This window comes from Pseudorasbora parva, chromosome 7 (assembly GCF_024679245.1).
Source record: "Pseudorasbora parva isolate DD20220531a chromosome 7, ASM2467924v1, whole genome shotgun sequence".
Taxonomy (NCBI): Eukaryota; Metazoa; Chordata; class Actinopteri; order Cypriniformes; family Gobionidae; genus Pseudorasbora; species Pseudorasbora parva.
This window is the reverse complement of record NC_090178.1, coordinates 11,818,227-11,841,749: the sequence shown is the minus strand read 5'-3', so window position 1 is coordinate 11,841,749 and position 23,523 is coordinate 11,818,227. Positions and strand designations below refer to the sequence as shown.

The window sequence follows — 23,523 nt, the reverse complement described above, 5'->3', positions numbered from 1 at the left end:
AAAAAAAAAAAAAAATCATTTTAGCATTTACTCTACTTTTCAAGTGCCATGGCAAAGCAAGTTGGGAAATAACCCAGTTTAAGGTAAATTTAAGTTTGTCTAAATTAAAAGTTTGTAGAACTCAAAACAATTAAACAAATCAGATTACTTAAAATGTGTCAGTTTTGTGAACTCAAAGAGAAAAAAAAAGTTCTAAATACTCATAAAAGTTAACTCATAAACTCAGTGTTTCACAAAACTTGGACCCAAGCTCCGCTTCACAAGTGCAGTGCTGTACCAGGAGAGCAACTAAGCAATTTTAGTATGTCAGACGAGCCAAACGTATGGAGCTTGATGAGATGTAAATGTCAAAATATATTAGTTTACAAATCATGTGCTAAAATCTCAGCAGTGTTGAGCAATATAGCACTGCACAAGGACCCGTAGTAATTGAATTGTACATTTTTTTGATTTTTGCAGAAATGTTTTTTCAATGAGCCTTGGTTGCACTTTCAATATGGTCAAAAATTGAAAATCCTCAAAAATCCTTAAACACTAAAACTAAATGTTTAATACATTTATGGTCCTTTTTTGGACCTTGACAGTCTGAGTTTACTAAGGACTCTCCTTCTATGATCAATGTGAAGTCTTTTTGTTCCATAGAAAAACTACATATCTTGAGATACTTTCTTTTATGTCATTTAGAAGATGCTCTTATCCAGAGTGAGTTAAAAAAAAAAAGGCTTCGGTTTTCATAATGTAAAACTGCCAAGGTAAACAGATGGTGAGTGTACATTTCTGAGCGGTTATCTGCTAGCCGCTGCAGATATCTCCCTTGACAAGTATTTTACAAGCAATTACCTGGCAGCAGCACATTGCGTAGGCTTGTCATACAGTAAAAATATCAAGTAAACAAACAAAAACATTGCATAAAGGGCAACAGCTATTCGGTAAATGATGAGTTGATTTGGATTATGCTGGTAACTTTGACAGGCAATGTCTACAACCTGCTCTTATACTGTCATTATACATATACAGTTATTACAGCTGTTTCTTGAGATGTATCATTTATTACATTGCCTGAGATATTTCACTTGTGCTTCAAGATCATAAACAAGTATAAAAAACCCAGCTGAAGTTTCCAGCTGAACCCTTCTCTCATACCTCATATCATACAGAGATTCTCCACAGGAGAGCTGTCAGCATGGATATATACCATACCGCAAGACTTCAAAAGTTTCTTCCTTTTACAACAGAATGCAATTCAATTCAAGGTCCAATGTACAGCTGAGCCATTCTTTGTAGTTCAACACTACTATCTTCAGGTTCCTTAACTTCATACACTAGTCTTAAGGGGGGGGGGGGGTGAAACACTCAGTTTCAGTCAATCTCATGTCAATCTTGAGTACCTATAGAGTAGTATCGCATCCTTCATATCTCCGAAAAGTCTTTAGTTTTATCATATTTATAAAAGAAATATAGGCTGTACCGAGTTTTTCCAGAAAAAACCGAGCGGCTGGAGGCGTATCGTGTGGGCGGAGCAAAAGAATGACAAGCGCGCAAAGCGGTGACATCCTCAAGCGTGGAGAAACCCATGCTATCTCAGCTAATACATATAATGATCCACAATCAAATCTGAGGCTGAAATAAATTGAACAGGAGAAACGGCAACATCAGGATGTCCGTCTCTGTGGTATGTACTGTATTTAGGGGCCTTTGTGTGTCTTTACGCGCAGTTTATGAGGACATGATTTGGTTTATGGACTATTGTATGTGACTAACGTTAGACCTTAGAGGTAGCAAGCAAAACGGTTTTGCACGTCAGAGTCAGTGTAACAGAACAACAATGGAGTAACCGTTAGCGCATTTGAATGACGAAGCACGCGATCGTATCGTTTACTGATGTTTACTCACGCGACGATAGCCAACAGCATAGACATTTGATGTTGATTTACTCACCGGCTGCTTCCAAGGACCGAACCTTTATCGCTGGGACCGCTCTGTCAAAAACACACTTCTTTGGTATGATTTGGTGAAGTCCTGTGACGTGGAATCCACTTTGCGACGCGACTGAAGCGATGCCTTGAAGCTTCCCGTCATTTCTGCGTTCAAACCGGTTCAAATGCAGCGCTGCCTTCCTGGAATGCTCTGCTGAAGCGTTGAAGTCGTTCGACGTCACCCATAGGAATAAAGTGGAGCGCGGCGCGTCATAAGTGTTCACGGACGATTGGATCTGCACCTGAGAGACTGTTTACGCCGTGCATTTCCTCTCTCTCCCTCTAGTTACGCGCGCGCACCCTACCGGGATAAGTGCACGTACGGCCCATACAAGGACCTTCCGATCTATTTAACATCAAGTAGACCCATACTCGAAAAAAACTCGCCGAAACTTGTGAGAAACCGGAAGGAGTATTTTTAACACAGAAATACTCCATCAAACGTCCAACATTAGTTTTTGAAACTTTGTCTATGTTTAGGATGGGAATCCAAGTCTTTAAAGGTGTAAAAAGCTCAGTATGCATGAAACAGCATTTCACCCCCCCTTTAAATCGTAAATGGAAATTTTGGTGAAAAAAATCGGGGATTTTTTTTTTGGGGCCATATCCCCCAGCCCTATTGTGAAGCTTCCCGTCATTTCTGCGTTCAAATCGGTTCAAATGCAGCGCTGCCTTCCCGGAATGCTGTGCTGAAGCGTTGAAGTCGCTCGACGTCAACCATAGGAATAAAGTGGAGCGCGGCGCGGACTATAACCGACACAAGTGTTCACGGACGACTGGATCTGCAGATGAGAGCATTGTTTATGGGCATGCATTTCCTCTCTCGCTCTAGTCACGCGCGCGCACGCACCCTTCCGGGAGAAGAGCCCGTACGGCCCATACAAGGACCTTCCGTTCTATTAACATGAGCCATACTCGAAAAAAACTCTCCGAAACTTGTGAGAAACCGGAAGGAGTATTTTGGACACAGAAATACTCTATCAAACGTCCAACATTAGTTTTTGAAACATTGTCTATGTTTAGGATGGGAATCCAAGTCTTTAACAGTGTAAAAAGCTCAGTATGCATGAAACAGCATTTCACCCCCCTTTAAATTCAACAACAGCACAGTTTTCAAAGACAATGAAACATACGATATCAAAATGTAATGTCAGCTTAAAATCTTTAACTTTAAATATGCACAAAAGTTTATGAATCACCTGTCCTGTTGACACAGTACTAGTGGAAACTTATGTTACACAAACTTATAATATCGTTCAAAATTTTGGGAAATGATGAAAACTATTTTTTTTTAAGTAGAGTCTTATTGGCACCCCTGGCAAATATGATCAAAGATGTCTATAATAATAAATCTGCATTGTTAATCCTTTTGATTTTTCATTTAAAAAACTAAGCAAAAATCGAACTTTTCATTGAAGCGTTTCTCCAGAACACAATTATTAAAATGCTGGGTTAAAAACCCAAGCTGGGTTGAAAATGGACAAACCCAGAAATTGGGTTGGACCCAGTGAATGGACCCATTCAAACAACCCAACTTCTGGGTTTGTCTATTTTCAACCCAACTTGGGTTGTTTTTAACCCAGCATTTTAGAGTGTATGAACATGAAATTGCCCAGCCATGACTTCTTTTTGCAACGGAGTATAAATATGAGGAAACACAAAGGCCAAATTCCCTTAATCATTCAACTCAATGAGGACCTGGTTCTATGGTCAGATGAAAATAAAATAAGAGATTGTTGGCAGCAAACCCACAAGATGGATTTGGTGCAAACGGGGATACTTAAAAAATAAGTACCCACGGTTAAATATACTGCTGGATCTTTAATGTTGTGGGCCGGGTTTTTTTGCTATAGAGGTTCTAAACATCTTGGTCTTCAGATCATGGATTCTAACAAATACCAACAGATACAAAAATCAAAACCTGACGGCCTCTGCTAGAAATCTCATAATGGGCCGTGGTCAGATCTTCTACCAGGACAATGACCCAAAACAAACATCAGAATCAATACACAATATGTCACTGAGCACAAAATGAATCTTCTGCCATGGTGTCTGAACCCTAGAAAATGAGTGGAGTGAACTGAAGAGAAGAGAAGAAGCACCAACATGGGGCTGGGAATCTGAAGGATCTTATTTATTAGAAAGAAAAATCTATTTATTAAACTATATGAATTCAATATCCTATGAACCTTCGTAAATGATTCGAAGGTGTCTCTAAAGTTAAAACTAATCAACTTAAAATGTGAAGCTGTCAAAAACTATTTGTGCGCTAGAACGACACTTTACATATGAGTATTTTAATGAGATCATGTCAGTAGGTAACATCAAATCCAGCAGCGCACAACATGACAGCTGACACAGTTTTGAGTGTTGTGGTGATATGTTGTAGGTAATAGATTCAGGAATAAGCAATAAAGTTATTCATCCTGTTCAAATAATCAAGATTGAAGAGTTCTGTGTACAGTAGTGCACTTAACATCCCTGTTTGAATTATGTGGGCTCTGCTCTACAGTTTCTTTTTGCTATGAGTAATAGGTTTAAAAGCAGCACAAATCATTTTGTTTAAACCCTTTATAATGATCCCAATGTAAAAATCAGCCATGTTGATAAATGAACCTGTATGTGTGAGGTGAAGCCCGCCATGTTTGTTCCCAGCAGGAACTAACTGGGTACTTAATCATTTCTGCAGAGGCAGAGGCCACGGGTCGTCTCCAAAGCCTTGTGGCTTTGATTTTCCTTATATTAGAGTGTAATATAAAACGTGGCTTGTTGGGGTTTATAGGATTTCGTCAAGAAGCAATAAAAATAATATATATGCAAATCATGCCAACACTGATAAAAACAACTTGTAAGATTTACTTGATAAAATCTTTGTAACAATTTGCACTCAGTTTTTCTAAGTAAAATTTACTGCTGCGATATCAAGTACAACTTACTTGCCAATATCAAGTAAAATGTACTTAACTATAAATGTAACATTTGCAAAGACATTAAGTAAATGTTACTTAATTATATTTAACTTAGCATGTTGTATTTATTAAAGGTAATCAAGTAAATTTTATAAATCTGTATTATTTACTCTTATGAAGTAATTAAGTAGATTTTATAATGTTTGTCCATTTGACATTTTGAATTACTTAGTTGAATTAATTTATATTACTCACTAATATTATGTAAATGTTGCTATTTTAAACCAAATAAATGTAATAATTTTCTCTGCATCAAATACATTTATCACAAATCACACATAAATACAATGAAGTTGAACAGTTTATTATGTCAAAATTTAACCATTAAATCAGTAATGTTCACATCAACTGATTAAGTAGTTAAGGTACATTCATTATAATTTACAATAACTGTAGAATTAACTGTAGAATGGTTCAACTAAACATCAGCAGCCAACAGTGGCATAACTAACATTAAAGGGTTAGTTCAGCCAAATATGAAATGTATCACATTTGAGTCCAAAAATAACAAAAACTACGACTTTATTCAGCATTGTCTTCTCTTCCGTGTTTGTGTTCAATCCTCAAATAAAGATTCAAACGGTGAAGAGAAGCCAATGCTGAATAAAGTCGTAGTTTGTGTTATTTTTGGACCCAAATGTATTTTGGATGCTTCAAGAGACTCTAATTAACCCACTGATGTCTCATATGGACTACTTTGATGATGTTTTTATTCCCTTTCTGTACATGGACAGTATAGTGTGCATACACTTGCATACGCTCTCGGACTAAATATTAAATATCTTAAACTGTGTGTGAAGATGAACGGAGGTCTTACGGGTGTGGAGCGACATTAGGGAGAGGAGTTAATGACAGACATTTCATTTTAGACTGAACTGAACTAACTTAACCCTTTAATGACGAGCACATGCATAGTCCAGCTGAAACAGAATGGCTCATTCATCGACTGGATCCTCTCAATCAGCTCCATGGACGACCATCTTAAGGATATGTTCAGCGGCAACACTGCGACTGTCCTCCTGCATACAGTTTGTAAGAAAGAAAGAACACAATTCCATTTAAGAAATAGAATTACATTTATAACATTACATTTTATTTTCATTAAAAAGGTGACCGGACCTTCATGTCGTTAGCTCACTAAAATAGAATTGCTGACATTCATGCACTTGTTGCTAACGTTATACATCAATGCTTATTTGGTATCAGAGTTCACCTGCCATCCAAACTTTCCTTCTTTAGTGCAGAGTGCAGACTAACTTATGCTTTGATAAAATAATTGCTGTGAAATTTTCAGTGGATATAAAAACAACTTAGACACTTTTAAAAAATGCTAACATTAGCTCGAGGACACACACACAGGCAGCCAGCACTTAATCACGGCCAGCTAACATTAAATTATTTTGAAGTTAACCAGACAGGGTGACTTTTTCTACAAGAACGTGGCTAACTACATTTAATCCCCTCTATCTTTGACTAAACACCAGTCTCAACTTTATAGAAGTGGATAATGCTTTAGCTTTAGCTACCGTTATTGTGATTAAAACTCACTTTTAGTCAATTTTAAACCGTAACGTCTATGCAATAATCAAACCATCAAAACGAAGTACATCGTTATCACAAATCTAAAATAGAAAGGTCAGAACTTACCCAGAATAAGTCAGCCATAAAGCAACATCCCAAACCGACCGTCTCTGCCACTGAACCGGGATTTTTTTGAGCAACAACAAAAACGGGGCGGGCAGATTCACTTTGCTTTTCAGATTAAAATTTACTTAGTATTTTTAGGTGAATGTGCTGTGACTATAAAACATTAAATACTATGGTAAAATGTACTCTTTCTTCTCAGTTAATTTATTACATTAATAAATTGTGTAAATTTTACATGAGATATATAGTTCCAACTTAATCTTGATTTTACAATGTATAAATTACATGAATTAATGTAATAGATTTTACAATACCACAAAGTCATTTTTTTCAGTGAATGTTTGCCAAAAACAACTTGATTTCAACAACTTTAAAAATTCATTTTATAATATTTTAAAAATGTTTTTGGAAAATGCCAGTTGTTACATTTGTGCCACGTTGTTACAATTACATTCTACAATTGGTAGTAACATTATATAATTGATTTAGTCTCCAAAATGTTTGTAACATAATCACTGTATTTTTACAGTAACGTTCTCACAGATGTGCTCATCAAATGCTTTCGGCGGTGGTTTTTAGCTGGTTTTGCTTCACGAATCAGATATTATGTATATAGATATTATACAGATATTAATATTATGTATAGCCCCACCAATATGCTGTTATACATTTTAACACTTCTCTTGACTGTAAAAGGCTCACCTATCAATAAGATTTTAACCTGCATTTAGATCACTATATGGAAGCTTGTTTCCGCCATGAAAACTTTTAATGACGACATTTTATCTTACAAAGTTGAAATTACTTTTCATATTTTTTTTATTCCATGATGGAAACAAACTTCCATAGATTACTGTTCAAAATGTTTTTTCTTTCTTTCTAAGAATTTAGCATTAAATTGATAAAATAAATGCTGCTGTTTTGAACTTTCTATTCATCAAAAAATCCTGGAAAAAATGTATCGGTTCCACAAAAATATTAAGCAGCAACACAACTGTTTTCAACATTGCACTGCATGTAAAAAATTATTTAGAAAGAAAGTTACCTGGTTGCCTTAAAATTTTAAGTTCACTGAAATTAAAATTTTTAGTTTATACAATGAACATTTTTTGAGACTCGACAACCTTTATTAAAATATTATTAAAAGATTTTGTAAGCGTATTGGGTAATTGTTTGTTTTATTTTTGATGACGCAGTGAAACATGCCAAATAGTGCTATTTTCATGATTTATCATTTTTTTTATGTGGTTCAAATACAATATTTTGAGTTTCTATTTATTAAACAAATTTCCTTCATTGTATCAACTCAAATTTTTAATTTCAATAAACTCAAAATTAAGGCAACCAGGTTACTTAATTTTTTTCAGTTAAACCAACAAAAAAATTTACAGTGTGGTATTAATAAAAAATGTTTTTTAAGCACCAAGTAAAATTCAACTTTGCATCAAATACATAAATTTAATTTTAAAATATATTAAAATAGAAAACAGTTATTTAAAGTTATATTAATATATCACAGTATTACAGTTTTTACTGTATATTTGATTCAATAAATGCAGCTGAGCATGAGACTTTCAAAAACATTTTAAAAAACGTACCAAGCCCAAATCATTGAATGCTATTGTATACAACCACTTAGCCACTAATGTGACGTGAAGGACGCGTCTACTAAACGCCAGTGAAGTTTATTTGCGTATAAAGCTTACTCTAATGATAACTTCTTGTCTCCACATTATTGTTAAGTACCAAGCATTCAGCATCATTTCACTTATGCTTAAAACAAACATCAGGAGTGTCATGTCAAATGCAACCTGTGAGACCCATTAGCATGTTACGCCTTCCTCTCAACATGATAAGCACATTTTTCTCCCCATCTCTCAGCAGGTAATTTCCTCTCCATACAACCAGTGTGCCTGAATTCACAAACACCAATAATGGGTCTCAACAGAGAATGAATGATGCAGTCGACTGGAATCTCACCAGAGTCTTGCATCCTGCCATTTCAGCTCATTTAGTCTTATTTCCAGTCATTTACAACAAACCAATTATTCACTTGGATGTGATCGTCTCATCAGCCTGCTCGATTACATGAGGATGAGAACAAGACCGCAGGCAGCTATTGAAAATGAATCAGCTCATTATTCTTGAGGAAGTTGGCTAATTAGTTGGTACATATAACACACTCTGTAAACGGGAAGCATTAAACGCTTGTGACGCACAGGCATCCATGAAACAGTAAGTAATGACAATGAAAAAGATGGATTCCTGAACATATCAGCCTAAATGCAGAACTAAAATGCATCGAACATGTTCTCAAATATATAAGAATAAATGTGAAGATAGTGACAAAAGGAAAACCGGAAAATTTGAATGTTATCAGATACACACTCCACCAATACAACCAGGATTTCTAGGAATGTTCTTGGAGTGAATATCCAAGGGTTTTATATCCACGTGTGCCTGTCTGTAAGACAATATTAATACAAATGTCATTACACAGTCTTCAGTGTCACAGAAATAATTATAATATGCTGATTTAGTGCTCAAACATTTTCTCTTTATTATCACTGTTGAAAACAGATTTGCTGCTTATTTTTGGGGAAACAATGCTGCAGTTTTATTCTGGATTCTTTGATACAGTTCAAAAGAGCAGCATTTATTTTAAATATAAATCTTTTGTAACATTATACTTTTATTTTCCTAACTTTTGATGCATTTTATACATCCTTGCTAAATAAAGTACTAATTTCTTTAAATATATATTACTGATCCCAAACTTGAAGGATAGTGTATATGTAAAAAAAAAAAATAATAATAATAATAATAATAATAATAAATTTTATATTTTTGTTCATGTTTTTAAAAAAAATGACAGTTGTTACATTTGTGCCACGTTGTTACAATTACATTCTACAATTGGTAAAGTTACAGTTCAAAATCGTACACATCAAATGCGTTTGTACAAAACAGCCCTGATACTGTTAGTTTGCTCATGACCACCATATAACCAAGATCTCATGAACATCCAACTGCTAGAAGTAAAACAAAGTCTGTCTACATCTGTTGCTTTAATTGTTCACCCCCATCTGGACAAAGAGGGAATAGCTTCTTTATAAATATATACATATATATACACATACGCACACACATCAAGAGAATTTTAAAAGGAAAGTTCAAGAAAAGTAAGTGACAACCTACAGCAATTTTAAAGGAATAGCCTTACTTATGGTAATTTTAAAGTACTTTTAAAGGAATAATAATTTTGATTTAGCAACCGTTTTCCTTCCAAGTTATACCACAGTAGGCTACCCAATGTAATGTGTCTGCAGTTTAACTAATTAAACAAATAATGAAGTAATTAATAAAGGGTTGTCTTTTGTTAATATTGGAGCACAACATTTTATGCGGACTTTCAATAGAATAATTAAAAACGTCCAAATAGACGTTATATGCCTATAACTGCACTCGTAAACAAAGTAACAAAAACAAACATATTAACTTCATAAACAGGCTTTCGGAGATTAGTGCCACAACTGAAGCTTTTAGGTGCATACCAAGTTCTCAACTACTGTAAGTCAATAACAACAAAAAAATGCTCCATCTTATAGCCTACTTTAAATTGCTGTGTAATTTGGTGTAAATTGATGTGTGATTGGTGTAAATAAAAGCGCGCGCGTTTGTATGAAGCACCTGCGCTCGTGAGCGGTACCGCAGTGACAGATGAGAGAGCGTTTTACTCACCTTCAACTAACATGAAAAATAATTCCAGGCAATTTGCTGCTTTGCTGCTTGTCATCAAACACAGAGCACTGAGAAGACATATGCTCCACGAGAGGATTCGAGCTCCATCCTCAAGCCGCTGTGCAAATGAGTCAAAGTAAAGTGCAACGCGTTCATCTCGCGCGCCGGTCCCTCCCATTCACGCGCTACAGGAGAACCTTTCAGCGGTTACGCGGACTTTAGGGGAGGTACTACAGGTAAACACACTCGAGTGTGCCCCTTCTCCTTAATTAAAATGTGCAATATATAGACTACAAACACACCAAAAACGGTATTTTTTCTTATTTATTGCTGATAAGTTTTCTAAACATGCGAATTAATCATCATCTTATTAAAATATCGATGCTAAATACGGATTAAACCAGTCTAAACAGTTGCTGGTCCAGTCTAGACCAGCAAGCCTGATTTGGGCTGTATAAATCACATTATAAAATAAAACATTATCATGATCAAACATGTCACTTCAAAAAAAAAATGCCTGTACATTGATACAAAAATTCACAACTGTAAAAAACATAATTTATGTCAGTAAATGGTAACTTTGCAGGCAGCGACATCTAGTGTTAGCTTTAGGGAAATAAAGTTTTACAAAAAGTCAGCTTGACATTCCTCTCCTGCGAAGAATTAACAACTAAAAAACACTGATATATTTGGGAAATAGACATGCAATATACCATAAAGTATATTGGGAAACCCCTCCAAATCTTTGGGTTCACATCATTTCCATGGCCACAGGGGTATAAAATCAAGCACCTAGGCATGCATATGCTTCTTTAAACATTTGTGAAAGAATGGGTCACTCAGAAAATTAAAGCATGATACTTTGATAGGTTGCCACCTTAAGTACCTTTGTGAAATGTCTTCACTACTAAATATTCTACGGCCAACTTTTAGTGGTATTATAACAAAGTGGAAGCAATTGGGAACAACAGCAGCTCAGCCACGATGTATTAGGTCACGTAAAATCACAGGGTCAGCGCATGCTGAGGCGCAGAAGTCACAACTTTCTGCAGAATCAATAGCTACAGACCTCCAAACTTTGTGTGGCCTTCAGATTATCTCAAAAACAGTGCGTAGAGAGCTTCCTGAAATTGGTTTCCATGGCTGAGCCTTCATCAAGTGCAATGAAAAGCATTGGATGCAGTGGTGTAAAGCACGCCGCTGCTGGGTTCTAGAGCAGTGGAGACGTGTTCTCTGGAGTGACAAATCACACTTCTCTGTCTGGCAATCTCTGTCTGGCAATCAAACCAAGTTTGGTGAAGGGGGGATTATGGTGTGGGATTGTTTTTCAGGGGTTGAACTTGGCCCCTTAGTTCCAGTGAAAGGAACTCTTAATGCTTCAGCATACCAAGACATTTTGGATAATTTCCTGCTCCCAACTTTGTGGGAACAGTTTGGAGATGGCCCCTTCCTTTTGCAACATGACTGCGCCCCAGTGCACAAAGCAAGGTCCATAAAGAGTCCTAACCTCAACCCGATAGAAAACCTTTGGGATGAATTAGAGCAGATACTGTAAGATAGGCCTGCTCGTCCAACATCAGTGCCTGACCTCACAAATGTGCTACTAGTAGAATAGTAAAAAATTCCCATAAACATGCTCCTACTCCAAAATCTTGTGGAAAGCCTTCACAGAAGAGTTGAAGCTGTTATAGCTGCAAAGAGTGGGCCAACTCCATTTTAAACCCTACGGATTAAGAATGGGATCTCAAAGTTCATTTGCATGTAAAGGCAGACATCTTAAAACATTTGGCAATATAGTTTGTTTGTGTGTGTAGATGAAGGTGAAGAGAGTGCAGTGAACTCGCTGTGAAACAGCTGCATGTGACTCAAACTAAGAACCACACACACCGTGCTCTTCAAGTATAAATTCCTGGTTTGTGAAGCCTTAACAAGCATGTTTCCGAACAGGCCACATATAAAAACAAGAGTCTGATACTCAGGACCCAGGAGCTATTTATTGCTTAACTGGAATGGAAGGATGTTTACAAAAACAGTGCTGTAAAATGTTCCATGTGACCATTTGTAGAAACAATGCTGGTATTCAAAGAGACTCATTCAAACTTTTTGCATTTTAAAAATCCTTAAGCCCTTAGCAATAATTAAAACTAACCAGATGATCTATTCATATCTTAAGACCTGTTAGTTAGAAAGTGACTATTAACAAAATATGTGGTTTTATAATATACATAATGCTTAACACAGAAAGCAGCAGTCAGTTTTACAGCACAGGAGGTGGGAAGCGTAAGGCAGATTAGTGTCTCGGAAAACTTGCAGTCCGTTTATCTCCGCGGGCATTTAAACAAAACACATTTGGGCCTTCACGCACATACCTCCGAATAAAGATATCTATTTGGAATTAGATTTAAAGCACTTCATCGCTTAACATGCTTTCAAAAACAATCTGGGCTTACATGGAACAAGATATAGCACAAAAGAAAAATATACAACATTTCTAGTTCCTCACAATACAAAAAAATGTGATAGTTTCCATAAAAAAAATCTATAACTACACCCCTGACGTCCCTTGCACAGCGAAACATGATTATCACAGGGCCAAAAATACATCATCCTGCGGTCACAGTAAAATTCAATTAAGGACATTTGTGTGCACAGTGCATGATTTACCTGTCACACAAGTTTAAAATATATATATATATATTTCATGATTTTTTTTTTTTACTCGCATCCAGTATTATATCCATATTCCTGTGCCGTAAAACAAGTAATTTCAATATGATTAAACCCTGATTTTTCTCCAAAATATATTATTTCAGGAATGCATATAGGATTATAAAAACATCAGGAATGAGTACTTCTTTTAGAAACATAGTGCATCTTTTTGTACTTCTTAATTCCTCAGATAAGACCCCAATGGTGCAGAACAATAGGGACGAAAACTTCATTTTGTGTACTCGTACAAAAGTTTGACTAAAATGTTTTCTTTTTTCATGTAAAAATAGTATTGGCAAAATAATACAAGCGTTCCCCAAACTGAGAACCGCTACTTTCTACTTCAACTGTGACATTAAGACAGTATAAAACTGGTCCAACATGACAGTTAGTAACCAACTGAAATGGAAATATTAAGACTTTTTTTTGCTTTGGGTAAAAAACATTTCTTATGTATAAAAAATAGTTTGTCAAAAGGGAAAAAAGCTTTTGAATATGACAGCAGTTTGCTGGTAAAAACACTCATTCAGTTCCATTAGAGTTGAGTTTCTCAGTCTCTTGTCTCGGTGTGTGGTCTACTGGTTGGTTGTTTCCATTTCGGCAAGGAATACCACGAATTTTCACAAAGAAAGCAAAGTCAGCCAAGAAGGCCGCCGTGGCCAAGAAGCCAAATGCCTGTAATACAGGTAAGACGGTTAAATGTTAGCCAGTCGGTAGCAGCTATGTTATCATATCAAATAAAACACAGATCGAGCATCATCATACCGCAGTGGCCTGCTCAAGGCTCGTCTGTCCGTTGTCTCTCACAAACACGATGCTGGCAATGAGGAACAGGAATGTCATAGCTGCTGTGTATACAAAATCCTATGGGAAAATTAAAGAAAGTTCAAATTGCATAAAAACTGTAACTTGTCAGAAGCACTCAATTGTAATATATTAATTTAATTATTTAATAATAATAATAATTATAATGTCAACTAAATATTAATATGTTGATATTAATAATAAATAAATAAGATCATCATTAATAATAAGCTGATATTATTAGATTAATAACAACAATATGATAATATTAATACATTTGATATTTTATTAACGCTATGTTGATATTACTATTATTATTACTAGTAGTAGTTCATCAATAATATCATCATATTAATTATAATAGTCAAGTCAAAATCATATTTAATAAGTTGCTAATATCATCATTAATAATAAGCTGGTATTATATCATTAATAATAATAATAATAATAATTGATATTTTATTAACACCATGTTGACATTATTATTAATATTATTAGTAGTATCAATAATATTGTCATATTAATTATAATAGTCAAGCCAATGTCGTTAGATATTAAGAATTTAGAATTGTTTTTGATGTTGTCAATGATAATGTTCTGATAAATATTTCTTATAATAATAAGAATAAGAATAATAAGTTGATATATTAGTATTATTTTTAACAAGTTGACATTTAAATAATAATAACAACAATAAAAGATTATGAACAAAGTTGAAATTATAATTTTTAATAATTAGTTGATATTATTATTAACATTATGTTCATATATTATTCATCATCATCAATAATAATAATAGTAAAATTATATTATCATTGTAATAATATTAACATTATTATTATTGTTATTAAAGATAATGTTCTGTTCTTATCATTAATAAGTTGATATTAAATGTTGATATTTAAACATTAATAATAATAATAATAATAATAATAATAATGTTTTTAATAATAACAATAATACTAATATCAATACTATTATTATTATTAATAATAATAATTTCAACATATAGTTAATAATAATAATAATAATAAAGGCATGTTTGTTTGTTTTATTTACTTACCAGAGTAGGCCAGCAGTTAATTCCGACTTTCTGGTGTAACGTTGTAGCCAGGAGGATGAGGAGCAACAGTGTGAAGAGGAAGGCTGTGCAACTGACAAATTCAAAGAAGTAGAGCGGTCCACAGTTTGAACAATTAGACACGACCTCCTCCATCACGAAAGCCACAAATGAAAGGAGCTGAGGGGACACAAATTAAGCGGCTTATTTAGTTTCAATACAATATAATATGAAAGACTTGTTTGGATTTTCCACAGTGACAAATTATTGTATTTAATCTGAAGGAAGCTGATTTATTAGGGCACGGCTATCCGCAGGTCACAATTTGAAACAAAGAACAGGTGTTGTGCAAATACAGCAGTAAAAGGTAGGGGATTTCCCATCAGCAAGACACACACTCTGGGAAAACACACACCCAAAGAAACTTTCCATTTAATTATGTTTCCTTTCCACTAATATCACATGCATGCATCATATCATCATGCTGAACTATGTTTTAGTCACATTATTAATTGTCTTCCAGTCCGAAAGTGAAGTATTCACACAGTTACATCAATTCCAGGAGACTTTTCACAACACTTCCCTTTGGCAAACTAAAACAGACACAAAATGGTACTTAAATGACGCAGCCAAGCTATGAGGTTACTCAAATAATTTAAAAAGTTCTCAAACTGAGAACTCCCTCAAAATAACCCTGGCCATTGTTTTGTCCTGGTGAATATTTGTTCTAAAATATTTCTGCTATTAAACTTTGGTGTTGGTAAGGAAATAATATCTTTAAATCATTAATAAAATGCATAGCATTAACAAATATGCTTAAAGTTAACACCATTTCAGAACAATAATAAATACAATGTCAAATCAAGGGGGAAAATAGCATGACAAATAATAACAATAATCATCTTATCAATCATCTAGTATGCATATAACTAATAGCCTAGTTGGTGTTTGCCTGGCATTCAGCTTATAAAAAGAGAACCAATTCAGGATAAAATGGAAAAATCTGTAATGAGTACAGGAATAGGAAATCATAAGGGTTCTCGTTTATACAAAATACCATTTCATCAGAAACAACATCAAAATGACAGAGCCAGAATAGCTCAAGTCTGACTCATAACGTCTGTTCGGAGCTCTGACTGCCCTGACTTCTAGGAAGGAACAGGGCAAGTCCACAGCACAAATGTTATTGTCGCTTAAGAAACAGAACCTTATCGCTACCACACAGAACCCATTCAAAATCCTCCATCCCAATGAGCCGGATCAACCATAATTGCTGTACAACAGAATAAAGTCCCTGCCCACTCACCGCCCAAAAAACCATGGCTCATTTGACATTTTTGAGTGAAATTACCTCAAAATGTAACAAAGCACACTAAATTAAAATGGTTATATGAAAGCATAGATCTCATTTTAGTCTGAAGTCTATGTAAAAATGCTGAAAGCCTTGCTCCAGGAGCCCCTGTAATACATGAAAATTATTTCATTAAAGTGATAAAACCTTCGCAGCATCTCTTCACACTACAATAGTCACTTGATTACGGTCAGCTGTCTGTATTCTGCTGAATACATTGTGGGTAAATTTCACACACAACTGGGTGTGCCAGTGTAAAAAAAAAAAAAAAGAAGAAAAAAGAAAAAAAAGAAGTCACTCTAAAAATGAAACGAAAAGAAACACTTAAAAGAAGGTACGTTTAAAAATACAGAGAATATTAAATGTTACCAATGAGAATGCTTTGACTTTTTAAAATAGGGAAATTTTCATATCATTGAGATGCTATTATAGTTTTTAATAATTTTTCAATAAGTTCATTTTATAGTTTCATTTTAATGTTTTTGTCATTTTTATAAAGTTTTACACGTTAGGAGCGGGTTTGTAGTGGTCAGTATCTTTGGTCCAAGGAAGGAACAGTGGTGAACTGGGGACAGGCCAGTTAAGACATTTCTAGTTGCGTGAAGTTAAGTCCAATTCAGTTCAGTTAATTTTAGTTAAAGGTGTCATGATTTGGCTTTTTTAATTATTTTTATACTGTTGTCTGAGGTCAACTAAGGACGTTTGTGTGGTTTTTACATTCAAAAACATCATAACTAATAAGTTATAGGCTATTTTCTACACTGGTTTTGAGGCTCTCTCCTAAACGCTGTGTTTTGATGGGCTTGCCACACTGGAGACTTGTAAGTAAACGCCCACGGCTAGGATTGGAGAAGATTTGCATATTTTAATGAGCTTCAGCTCCCCTGTCAGTTCACATGAGGGAGGGATTGCTTTGAAAGCAGCAACCGGAATGATTCTCTCGATCACAGGGCTTGTAAACTCAAAAACATAGAAATTAAGATAATGTTGCACAATTAAAATTAAAGATGATAACGCATAAGAAAGATAATGCAGCCTCTATGGTTATTGACATCTACCGGAAGTTAAGTTTGGGCCACAAAAGCGTGCATGCGCAGTGACGTTTATTTATGTTGCTGCCGTTGAAACAGTCTATACTTAACTATATTTTTAGTGGAGTATAAAGATCTTGTATAATAAAACATGTTTTTATTACCTTAGAATGAGCCATTTCTATCTACATACACTGCGGGTCTTCTTAGTGAAATCACCATTTTGCACCACCATGTTTCTACAGGAGCCCTAAATGGACAAACTTAGTGTTAGCTACTCTCTGACGACGTCATTTTTGTCCTGTGTAGGCCACCGTAATTCACAACCTCACCACTAGATGCAGCTAAAATGTACACAGGGCACCTTTTAAAGAAAAAAAATGAAAAATAACTTTTCTGTGAGAATACCAGGGCATTGAATTATGTTCAGTCTCTTGTGTTACATGTACACAAGTGCGAGCACGAGCAATACGTTGCTGGCTGAAGTTTACTTAACAATAACAAGGGTTTCTGAATTCTAATCTACAAAATGCTGAAAATGAAAAAAAGTTCAATGTTGCCATGGCAACTAGTTGCAGCTGAAAATAAGATTAAGTCATTCTATATTTAATTGCCTTTTAGTTAAAGGGGTCCCCCAAAAATGAAAATTCTTATTTAGTCACTCTGATGTTCTTACAAACCTGTAAGAATATTTTGTTCATCCCTGGAGAACAAATGAAGGTATTTTAATGAAACATGAGCAGCGATTGTAACATTAATCCAAATGAATTGAGTGGTTTAGTCACAATTTTCTGAAGAGACATGATCACTTTAGATGATGAACAGATTTAATTTAGGCTTTTATTCAAATATAAACATTCATCATCTCACACATCAGTTGTGAGAAATGGAAACTAAAGCATGCTTGATTGACAACTGAGAACCAATCAGGTATATTCTTGTGCTACACAGAAACAAGCTGATCTGGTTGAAAATTTAGACTAAAGTATGAAATTCATATGGATTAGTTCTCATTGTTAACTTTTTTAAGCGTCAAAGTTATAGTTGCGTAGCTGTCAACAGAGTTACAGAAATCTCTCAGATTTAATTTCAAATATCTTCATTTGTGTTGCGAAGATCAATGAAAGTCTTATGGGTTTGGATCAAACTAGACCAAAACACACTTACAGACAATCAGAAGTAAGGGTCACTCGCATACACTCATTATCGGGAGATGCCTTAATCTCAAGATATATATAGTATATATTAGGTTTCTTAAATTAAAGAGGAACAGAGTCAAACCTGGATGTAATAAAGTATTGTATACTATTTTAACCTTTTATGATTCAATTCTAAGCTTTTGTTCCGTGTCATTAGAATAATGTGTGTCACGAGGAGAACACTAGGGTACATATCATTAAAAAATAAATTAAAAAAACTCCAGTAGTAATTTCCCTGAATACTCTACAGGAGCAATACTTGATCAAATCTCATTTCCTGAGATACATGAGACCAGGCTGAGCTCTGTAGGGGTATTTACTCATAATGAGGATATTTGTCTCAAGGTTGACCTCCATGTGGTAAATACTGGCTAAATTTAATGCGTTCTGATGTGTACTTCAAGATTATTGCTTTGAGTGTGTGATTTCAACTTTTTGACTCACCACAACATACTGTAAAAGTGGAGTCTGTAATTCAATTTAGCATCTGCTCTCTAATTGCATTTACAGTTTAAACCCAGACAGGCATTTCTTACACCTGATATCACTTAGCATGTCACATGCAAGCAGACAATGCCCTTTGGTCTTTTTTTTAGATGTGACCTTGCAAATTCAAACACTTAAAATAAAGTGACAACCAAGTGACACACTGAGATTTATAAAACTATATAAATAAATATAGGTTTTTAAAACTAAAGATTAAGTATACAGTGGATTCTGAATATTTGAGACCACATTCAAAATATAATTTAAACCAGAAATAAATGATTTCATACATTTAAACAAAGAAACACAATGAAGCACTCATCAAATCAGCAAATTTAACATCCTTTAGATTACCTTACTTTCACTGAAGCACACACACTCTCATATCCTAGTACATTGAGCATCAGATTTTACACAAATTTGTCAAGTCCATGCCAGTATTTGGGATTAAAAAGAGACGGTCTAGTGCTTATTGTGTCCTCTTTCAAAAGCACAAGCAAATAGCCACAGCCAGCACCTTTTCCTGAGTGAACCAAGATGCATGCAGCATGATCTGCTCTGTGATAAATTACAACTTACAAGTCAGCTTGACACATATGGAAGATACCAATGATTTGGAGGGAATTTCTAACTTGGTCTTGGACAAAGACCAACAGTCTCAAATTCTCAATTTGTGTACAAAAAGCCCCATGATCAACAGCCAAGCAGCATATGACTGCAATGCTGAAATGCCCAAGCGTGTTTAGAAAATAAGCTTGGCATTATTAAATGCAGACAACAAGTTGCCATCCCCCAATGAAACTCAACTTGTTAAACAACATTTGAATTATCAAGGATGTGTGAGGCAGGACAGTGGGTTCATTTAGCAGAATGCTTCATTAGCATGAAACAGTATCCACAATATTGTAATTAACACTTTAAAACAACTGGAGTCATAATTCCACCACACCTTTTACACATGTTAAATCAACTGCCAGCATTACTGTGTTACTGTTTACTATTATACACCTTCCGGGAAACTAACACAATGGAGTTTCAATATTGCCAGCTTAACTTGAATTGTGTTTAACTATCAGTAACACCAGACTAACCACTTAGCCACCGATGACCTTATATTCAAACCACACCCCAACATTTACTTTTGTTTGAAAATGATTTTATATTACACACACACACACAACCAGTCAAAAGTTGTGAATTTAGCATTTTTTTTTAGCATACGCAAAATTATATTTCATTCATACATTATGCTATATTTAAAAATAAAAAATAAAACTCACACACACACATATATATAATACATTATATTATACATTATGTGTGTTTTTGTAATGAAAAGAGAAGTGTAATAATGGGAGTAGCAAATGGCATGATTTTCGTAACAAAATCTAATATTTTATAGGAACATTAAAATATAATTTATTCCCCTATTCAATTCTTGTTAAGTCCTTGTGTCCTCTACAGCGGACGTATGAAATCAATGACCTGTATCGTAACAGAAAGTCATATTTTGATTTGAAACCCAATAGCATTTTGTCCTGAGATGATTTCTGACAAACAATTCAAAGATTTGCCGTTATCACATTTCCATAAAAGTGTTTTGATCACTAAATTCATTTTTCAGAGAATTTTTAAAGTCCAAGGAAAGGCAGTTGTCATGAATGTGGTCTTTACAGGACATCCAGAGTTAAAACGGACATGCTAGCCAATGGCGTAAGAGAAATTCATATAAAATATAATGTCCACAGAGAGGACAAAAGTATAACGTATTTAAAGGCACTATTATTAATATAGAGAGATTTCGTATAAATACAACAGTAGTACCTACATATGGTCACGTTAGTTTTCAAACCAACGTGTTACTTACCACTTCAGTCACTTTTATCCCAAATCGAACTTTCTCCAGATTCTCGGATGGCACGTTGAACCATTTTCTGGATTTGGGCTCCTGCGTTGTTGTGGTGGTGTTGTACACCGTGTCTGTAGTGGCCATACTGTATATACTGTAGTTCAATCTAAAAACGAGAAGTATATTCAACAGATTAGCGATGTAACATGCGTATGTAGATTTCAGCAAAGGCACAAAAAACATGATACTGCAAAAGAAACAAAGTAACGACACATCAACAGCTGCTGTTCTCCTTGAGAAAAGCGAAAGTAAATCAGACAAAGTCAAGTCGAACTAAGCTAAAAGAACCGATTAACACAGAACAATCGCTATAAACGAAACACAGGATGTAGACCAATGCAACCGATTCTACGTGACAAAAAATATTGAGAAACATTTGAGGGTAAAATACCTTTTTGTCTGTTTTATCGGACGGTTGTTCTGATGTGCTCTGTTTATGCCGTTCACGCGTCCCTCCTTTGTGTAGCCAACTTGTGTTTCACTTCCGCACTGCCTCCGTTTTCTTTAACAAGGAAGGACTTCCTACGGAGATTGCCGAAATCGACGACACAAAAGAGTTTGGGTATTTTTTTGTTTCTGCTATTTATGCGTCCTAGGATTTGGAACAGATTTAAACTCTTTTTTTGTGGTATCCATAGATAATCTGTGGAAACGGTTTTGCCATGCCTTAATTTGCTTCAAATGCCTTTACTGAAGACTTTAGTGATATGAAAATGCTTTGAAAATGTATTATAAAATATTTAATGTTAGGCTACTATTCAAACTTTAATGATCTGAACAAAGGGCGAAATGTACATAAAATGTACATAGCCTACATTTTAATAATTTTAAACTTTTACCAAAACTTGGTGTAAGTAGGCTAGTTAGCCTATATGTTTACGAAGAAGATAAGTGTCAACAAAAAGCATGTTTAAGATGAGACATATGTATGAAGAAAAAGAAAATTAATATTACAGAATAGCCATAGCCTACTACGTTTATTGTGAGGAAATTCTAGCAGTGCTAAAGACAAAGGATTTTGACATTTTATTCTAAAGTATAAAATGATTATGGTGACATATTCTTAAACAGCCAATCTATCATGCATGTGCTCTTTGTTTTAAAAAAACTGTTGTTTTCAAACTGTTTATACTCTGGATCTTTATGATTCATAATTTCTCTCCCATTTAATAAATGGGATTGTATCCCTATGACTCTTAACCTTTCTTTACATTGAAATAAACTTGTGTAAAGACCCTAAAGCCTCCCATATTTCAGCAGTCCAAAGAGCAATTGACTTAATTGTTAGCTATGTTCAGGCTTGAATATCAAAGTAATATTTGCATATACACACAGACTGCACTTGGCCATGAACTCTGAGAATATCCAGACATAAGAGTTGATCATGTGAGAAAAAGCGGGATTTAAAGGAAGTGTTTGTAAGATTGTGGCCAAAACTGGTACTGCAATCACTCCCCCCGGATGCCGAATCACTACTGACTTCGTGATTGGTAGATAGGTGGAGGGCGGAGCTTCAGGCCAAAACATCAACATCAGTTGAGGGCTGCAACAACAACTTTTAAATGACAATATCCTGGCCGGACTACTGTTGTCAGTGATATACGTATTTGAAATTAACACACTCTAAAAAATGCTGGGTTAAAAACTACCCAAGTTGGGTTGAAAATGGACAAAACCAAAAATGGGGTTGTTTGAAACCCAGCGAATGGACCCATTAAAACAACCCAGCATTTTATAGAGTGCATGATTTCTTAATGTCTAGTGACATATCAAGGCCATTTTATGATTAATTGAAATACATTTCTTACATACAGTTACTTTTAGCGTGCTTGTGTATTCTGTACCTCTGCATGCACACAAACACACACCTGAAAGTACTGTTTGGAGTCAAATAATAAATCCCCATGGCTCTGCTTTGTACACACAACCTCTGACACACTCTTATCTTAACAAACTGTACCGTCAATACCAAGACATTCTGCATATAAACTATATAATGATAAATGATTTGTTTCCTTTTTATGTGATTATTATGCAAATAACTTTACATAACATTTTAATTTTCTTATTCGTAAGACTTATACAATTATTTATACTTTGTTATTTTACAAGTGAGGCTGCTTAGGCTTTATTCTGCATGAGGAAGTTTGTCCACTGACCTAGGGTCATGTGTTAAGGTGTCACACACTGCTGTCTGACAGTCAAAAAGCAGGATAGACTTTAAAAGTAAAGAACAATGCATCGGTACGAGTGAATGAGTGAATAAATCCTGACATAAATGTACGCACAATAATGAGCAGTTCAGTTTACATCAGTGTTACCAGTTCTTTGATCTGAATAACACAAATTGTTTTATTTTGTTTTATTTTATTTTATTCAGATTTTATTCGTTGCTGTTCTTATGCAATAGATGAATGCATGACCACCACATAACTGAACATAACTGCTGAAATATGAAGGCAATCGCTCTAACCTGCAGCACCACTTTCAGAGGTCGCCACCAGAGGTCAGTGTTTAACCAGGTGGGTGGAAACCACATTTAAAGGCGGTCATGGACTGCATTGTTTTGTTTGTGCACTATATTGTTAGAAATTAAAGGCATACCCTGATCTTAGCTCTGATCTCTTTGTCAGATCAGGCA

General features: G+C 34.9%; 3 protein-coding genes across 4 annotated transcripts in view; 1 reads left to right on the top strand and 2 right to left on the bottom strand.

Annotated features, from left to right (window-relative positions):
• The window catches only part of cpne4a (copine IVa), a 95,409-nt gene extending 84,912 nt beyond the window's left edge, over positions 1-10,497 (bottom strand). For both annotated transcript variants that reach the window (XR_010906397.1, XM_067448158.1), the window contains exon 1: positions 10,334-10,497. The gene's annotated coding sequence lies outside the window, so the exon portion shown is untranslated. The remainder of the gene's footprint in view (positions 1-10,333) is intronic.
• Positions 1-23,523, top strand: part of si:dkey-11p23.7 (V-set and Ig domain-containing protein) — an 83,037-nt gene that overhangs the window by 44,127 nt on the left and 15,387 nt on the right. The window lies entirely within an intron of this gene.
• Positions 12,308-21,420, bottom strand: cmtm6 (CKLF-like MARVEL transmembrane domain containing 6). The gene is made up of 5 exons (XM_067449568.1): positions 21,274-21,420; positions 20,841-20,988; positions 14,910-15,086; positions 13,808-13,906; positions 12,308-13,717 (listed from the first exon to the last, which is right to left on the bottom strand). Exons 2-5 carry the CDS (start codon positions 20,964-20,966, stop codon positions 13,565-13,567), a joined length of 555 nt encoding a protein of 184 aa, XP_067305669.1. The 5' UTR covers positions 20,967-20,988; positions 21,274-21,420; the 3' UTR covers positions 12,308-13,564.

Coding starts and splice junctions, on each gene's coding strand:
- cmtm6 (XM_067449568.1), bottom strand. CDS start 20,966: ATGGCCACTACAGACACGGTGTACAACACCACCACAACAACGCAGGAG. Junction 15,087..20,840: donor GGATAAAAGTGACTGAAGTG/GTAAGTAACACG, acceptor GTGTCCCCTCAG/CTCCTTTCATTTGTGGCTTT. Junction 13,718..13,807: donor GCCTTGAGCAGGCCACTGCG/GTATGATGATGC, acceptor CCTGTATTACAG/GCATTTGGCTTCTTGGCCAC.